Below are 5,941 nucleotides of genomic sequence, written 5' to 3' on the forward strand. Positions count from 1 at the left end.
CTTGTACCAACTGTTCCCTGAAATGCTTTTATGCTGTTCAGTTGGCACACATCTATCTGCTGCTCAGGGAGGATTGAAGGGTTGCCCATAACTTTTTAAGGTACTTTGTGTAGTGGTTGGGTTTGGTTTGGTTTTGAATAGTAACCAAAGCAGCTTGTTTTTCACCCAGACGTTTCCTTGCATATTGCTGCAACATAGGGCAGAAAGTGAACACATCAAAATATAACAAAGGTTGCAGGAGAACAGTACAGGACACCTTCGACTCTACTGCAGCAAAATCAGAGGATATCAAGACTTAAGGAGAAAGCTGGAACTTAGTAGAGGAAAATGGGACCAGTGCAGGCTGAATATATCTGCCACAGAGCTCTGTGCTGCAAAATTGTGGCTGGCACAGCTGGTGACCGCATGTAAGCAGCATTTGTTAATTACATAAAACAATGCTGGGAGGAAAACAACAAACTAGAGCATGAGCCTAAAATAAGAGCCCAAATATTTAGAGGTGAAGTCAGGTGAAGTTTACATGGGGGATTTCCATCTGGCAGCATCGATATGCCTGTCAGTTGGCTGTGCCTCTCCTGCTGCTGTTAGCACGTGGGCCAAAGGCACAGAGAGAGCACCGAGCATCCTCACGAGACTGCTGGCTATGCACAGAGACACCAGTGAGCAAGTGTGGTCAAAATATGCTGTTGTGCAAGCAACTGATGGTGAAAAACAAGAGGAGAAAATAGAAAAGCTCACATTTGGGAGAATAAACTCTCCTTGTCCTTTCACTCTCAGCATTACAGATGTTCTCTGGGGCTGCGTTTACTCACTGGATGCCATTTCAGTTTCATCCAACGCCAGCCTCGTCCCTCCCAGAGGGATGCAGTGCAGTGGGGCCATGCCTCCCAGTTGCTGTTGTTGGAAATTTGCTGCATGAATGTACAAGGCACCACCTGCTCGTGTGCAGGAGCAGCAGGTTGACAAGAGAGCTATCTCCAGGAATAGTTTTGTACTCCTGAGTAATGAGTTGACACTTGCACAGCACTGGGCATCCTTACATCAGGTCTCAGCTGAGGTCCCCAGGCTCTCAAAGACACAAACACGAGTACCCAACCATCCCAGGTTGGCCCACAGCAGCAAGGACCTTGAGTAAGCCCTCATGCAGTACCTCTGCTGGTCATTCTGTTCCCAGCAAAGCCAGCAGCTCTGGGTACAGCAGCCAGAGACCAGCACAGTACAAAATCAAACCAAGTAATGTCTTCTCTGTGACAACGTTCACCTGACTGCTAGTGAATTCAAGCAGTTGTGTTGTAACCTACCTTCATTCACAAATCCAAATACAGATGGTTTGCATATATTCAGGGTCCATCTTTTCCACTGACCTCATCGTAGCAGGACTGCAGCTCAGATGATACATTTGGATGCATTTTCTCACTGTAGCTAATCGTAGCTGTATCACACACTTCAAACTGCAGCAAGTCCTTAATATAGCAGTGCACAAAATCAACATCACACCAAACAGCTTGCATATAAAAGACGGATGTTGTGCCTTGGAGACAGCTTGCTCACACGTTTTAACAAGCGCTTTCAACGTTCCAGGCAGCGTTACATTTTTGCCTAAGCTTCTTATAGCATGTTATCCTTTGAATGCTCGATAATAATCCTAATTTAAAGAACTGGGACTCTTCAGATGTAAACAGCATTTGCCTTTGCAGTTCGTACCAAGAGACAGAATATCCCTTACTTGACAATTAAAAAAGCTGAGCACAATACATTTACGCTTACTATAAATAATGGTCTGGGGGAGTGAAGAACTTCTCAGAAAAACTGTTTGTTTTTTTTATGCTTTCACGTCCTCAAAGGAGCCTCTCATAATCCCTACTTTAGAAACACAGATGACTCTTAAGCAAATTCTGTTTAAGTTCCATTTATTCTCACTTTCAGTAAAAAAGGTAAATAGCAAAATCCACCGTCCTCTAAAGAAGAAATCTGAGCGCAACGTCGCCTTGCTCTGATCGCTGCTTAAATGTTAAGGGAATTTTATCACTGCAATAACTCTCACAAGGTGGTATGGAACACTTTGTTCTAACTCACATATTTCCAGCTTGTTTCCAATCAAAGATGTGCAAATCCAAGCTCAGACAAAACCGAACTGCTAGACAAACTTTATTTACAAAGGATACAAACTTCAGAAGCTGTGCTCTGAAAGTGGCAGGACCACAGGCCCCAAAGACACATCATCTCCTGTTTGTTGAATATTAAAGGGACAACTGCTGCAAATACCACGCCTCCTCTCTCCCTGCTTTTAACAGGGAACACTCGAGTACAACTCCCCATGGCAAATTCCATATGATCAGGTATCCTCCAGCATGACACAAGCTGTTGGATGCACTGAAGCTTTGTTAGGTTCTTTACCCAGCATGGCATTACTCTGCTGTAACAGTTCTCAGCTAGAGATTTAGTGATTATCAGGAATACTGGATTATTTTCCAGAGAAGCTGGTACACTGTCTCCTTTAAATTTCAGGGAAAAGAGTTTACATGTGCAAACTGGAAAGTGGAAAATTAATAAATAACCTTACCTTCAAATACAACACCCCAAAGGCAACAGTCTCAATATCCTAAGCTAAAATGATGGGCATTTCTCTTTTCACTTTCCTACTTCTCCCTCCCATTCAACCTAAAGGTGAATTCCTGTCAGGGGAGCTATCATATCTGTTCCCCATTCTATTCTGAAATTGCAGTGGGGTTGTACTCCTCCAGTCCTCCCATAACAGCTGATGTTTTTCAAACTGAATTTCAGTATTTAAAAGTTGGAAGCATCTCTGCTTTAACAGTTCAATTCACATCACTTGCTACAAGTCAGTTTTTCTTCGCTTCTGTTTCTGCAGCAGGCCACGAAACGTGGATGTGATACGGCTCTAATTCTTCTGGAGTGACATAGTCTGGAGCATTGCCCATCAGGTCCCTTCCCCTGAATGATTTAGGAAAAGCAATGACATCTCGGATACTCGGAGAGCCAACGATGAGGGAGATGAGCCTGTCAAGTCCTAGAAGCAGAAAACAAATTGATGAATCACTTGAGTTATGGTCCTGCGTTAGTTTCTCTGATTCAGAAAATCAGAAAGATGGGAGTAGGTAATACTGCCAGACTTAAAGAATAAAACTGAAGTAAATACAGGGGAAAGAAAAAAAAAAAATCACCCGCAACCAGTAAGGAGAGAAACAGAGACGCCTAGACAGCAGATGAGCCTAGCAAAATAAAGCTTTTCAATGTTACAAAAAATTCTGTGACATATCAAAGATTGCAAGACAGAGACAGTGCCTTTTCAAAAGCAGCATAACAATGCCAGGGCCACTAAGCAACAGGTTGTCAGGGCTCTGTTTAACTGCTCAAAGCTCTTGGTCAATCAGTCCTGAAGGACTAGAACAACCAGGAGGAATTCAGAAGGAGTAATAGCCTTTGAGTGATCAGCCAGAAAAATCACATTTGAAGACAGGAAGTTAAAGTGCTCTTCTTTTGTTGTTGTTTGAACAAAAACCTGAAAGGAAAACAAACTGATATTCCTGTAACGCTGTACACAGTGCTGTAATGACTTCAAGATTCCATTCCACAACAGCTTAAGCCAATCTAGGTCAGTGCTGCTGCCTCCTCACACTCCCCGTGTCTCCTGAGATGTAATTTCTCCCTGTTGTGGACACTGCACTGCTGTGTACAGGTATCCATCAGGCCCATGCTGAGATGGATCAGGGAGCTAACATGACAGCGTTCACTTACTGTCAGTTTAAGTCTCTGAATGAGTGAATGAAACAGAAGGCAGAAGGGAAGAGAGATTGAAGGAAAGGCTGAGATTGTGGCAGTAACCCAGGGCATGAAGGAGTACCATACCATCCCATGCCTCTGGGGGTGCAGTATAGAGATCCTGTATTGGCTGCACAGGAAGCATTAAGATGAGCCAGTGTTAATAAACATGCTGTTTGTAGAATAGTAGATAACAGTAGATAAGGACCATCCTCAGATGCACTAACAGGTGATTTGATCCTTGCAGAAGAACTGAAACACATTATGATGCTGGGGAGGAAAACCAAAACATTGTGCACTTGGTTGCAAGAGCTTTGGTCTCTTTCATAAAGTAGCCACAGAGATGGAAGCATGTTGGTTGTTGCTTTTTAGCACCACCAAAACAGCCATCTCTGTCAGGAGGAGATGGGGCTTTTGCTAACAAATGAGGCTTATTCTCAAAATCCAATATGCCAGAAGAAAGCCACAAGACACCTGCATTCTGGATAATTGCAAAGCACTCACCTAAAGCAATTCCTCCATGAGGGGGAGCTCCAAATTCTAGAGCCTCGAGTAGATGGGAAAGCACCTCTGAGTCCTCCTGCAAAGTTACATAAGAAACATTACTGAACAAACAATGCTCTTCCTACATGCAGCACAGGATGAAAGTCTGATGGAGTCAACCCATCTCTAGGAGCTGTTTATCTGAAAAGGACACTCATGTTTCTCCAGAATTTACAGCAGATATATAAATGGAGTAGTCATTTAAAACTCTGAGAGGATGCTGGGAGACATTTGGAGGTGTTACCTTCAGCACTTTCTCCAGCACAAAACGCTGCTGTTCTGCATTATGAATTCTGATGGAGCCACCTCCAATTTCACTGCCATTCAGCACAAGGTCATAATGCTGGCTACGGACCTGGGAAAAGAAATCAACAAGCACCTTAGAAAAGCTGGGACCCAATGGCATTTACAAAGACATACAGATACAAAGATGCTGCAAATGAAGACATGACGTACTGCAACACTGCTCTCTCAATGCAGCCTTGTAATTCACAAAGGAAGGAGGGCCCAAACACTGGAGGATAAAGTTTTCCACTGAATTCCACTGGGGGGTAACAGATTCCAAACTTAAGAATAACAAAGATATAGATCACATCATAATCAAAGAGAAAGGAAATGATTGAGAGTTTTCATTTTTTATGAAGTCCTATTAGAAGACACAGAGCAAGGCAGACTTCAAGTCTTGCCAACATTCCATTCCTGGTTCCAGCTCCAGCAAAAATATGAAAGAAATCACATGGGCACATCTCTGCTTTTGTGGCTTTGTCACTGCCATTTTAGCAGCAGTTTGCATCCATCCAGAATTCGGGTTCCATGCTGAGACCTGATCGATCCCAAGCCTAAGCACAGAAAAAGCTCCAGTCCAAATATCTGTCCTAAGAGAAGCATGGACTGCTGCTGACACAGGTGCATGTCACCTCAGGGTGGCACAGAGCTGAACAGCAACTGGAACAATGCATGTTCTTTTGCAAACTTGATCAAAACTTGAAGCAACATGGTATGGGTCAGAATACAAGATCCCTCACCTTAAGCAACTGCTTCCAACCAGCCCCTTTTGTCAGAAGGGCACCTAGATGCTGGTTGGTATTCAGAGTAATCTCATAAGTTTTACCTTTCGAAGACAGGTAGCTAGTTTTCCACAACACAAAGCTATAAGAGGGCCAACACAACAGGCATGAAGTTAGTTACCTTTGTGGGGTCAGAATAGAGGAGGTTGGTATCTAAAGGATGAGGGGCAGTGAAGGGGTGATGAGCAGACTCCAGTTCAGAGGGATTCTCTTTCTTGGGGAGGAAAAGTGGGAAATCCACCACCCAGAGGAAGTGAAGAGCTGCAGGATCCCGCAGTACCATTCCAGCTGCCTCCAGGAGGTCAGCACTCTCCAGCCGTAGGCTTCCTAATGCAGAGCACTGCAGAAAAGAAAGGAGCTAATGAGAAGGGGCAATTTTACTGCCAGGGAAGTTGCTTGTATACCATCCAGGAAAAGAGTTTTTTGTAACAGCAGCATCATAGAAAGTATTAGCTGTACTGTGCTGTTGCAGTAAAAACATTCTTGCCTTGTATCCTAAAAAAATATCACCTTCCTGCCAAGGCAGCAGCAGCTCCAGGGTTTGACCA

General features: G+C 43.7%; 1 protein-coding gene across 1 annotated transcript; it reads right to left on the reverse strand.

Moving 5' to 3' along the window:
* Window positions 1-2,132: 2,132 nt before the first annotated feature.
* On the reverse strand, window positions 2,133-5,881 carry LOC104912343 (aspartate--tRNA ligase, mitochondrial-like). Its single transcript, XM_010715754.3, has 4 exons — window positions 5,515-5,881; window positions 4,571-4,681; window positions 4,288-4,363; window positions 2,133-3,031 (listed from the first exon to the last, which is right to left on the reverse strand). The coding sequence occupies exons 1-4, from the start codon at window positions 5,674-5,676 to the stop codon at window positions 2,844-2,846; spliced, it is 537 nt and encodes a 178-aa protein (XP_010714056.1). The 5' UTR covers window positions 5,677-5,881; the 3' UTR covers window positions 2,133-2,843.
* Between the last annotated feature and the right edge of the window lie 60 nt (window positions 5,882-5,941).

Source organism: Meleagris gallopavo, chromosome 10, assembly GCF_000146605.3.
Source record: "Meleagris gallopavo isolate NT-WF06-2002-E0010 breed Aviagen turkey brand Nicholas breeding stock chromosome 10, Turkey_5.1, whole genome shotgun sequence".
NCBI lineage: Eukaryota > Metazoa > Chordata > Aves > Galliformes > Phasianidae > Meleagris > Meleagris gallopavo.

Excerpts from the sequence above, each read along its gene's own strand:
- LOC104912343 (XM_010715754.3), bottom strand. The coding sequence starts at position 5,676 with ATGGTACTGCGGGATCCTGCAGCTCTTCACTTCCTCTGGGTGGTGGAT. Across the intron at positions 4,682-5,514 it reads TCTATTCTGACCCCACAAAG|GTCCGTAGCCAGCATTATGA; the intron begins GTAACTAACTTC and ends TTCTTTTCCCAG. Across the intron at positions 4,364-4,570 it reads TGCTGGAGAAAGTGCTGAAG|GAGGACTCAGAGGTGCTTTC; the intron begins GTAACACCTCCA and ends GTAACTTTGCAG.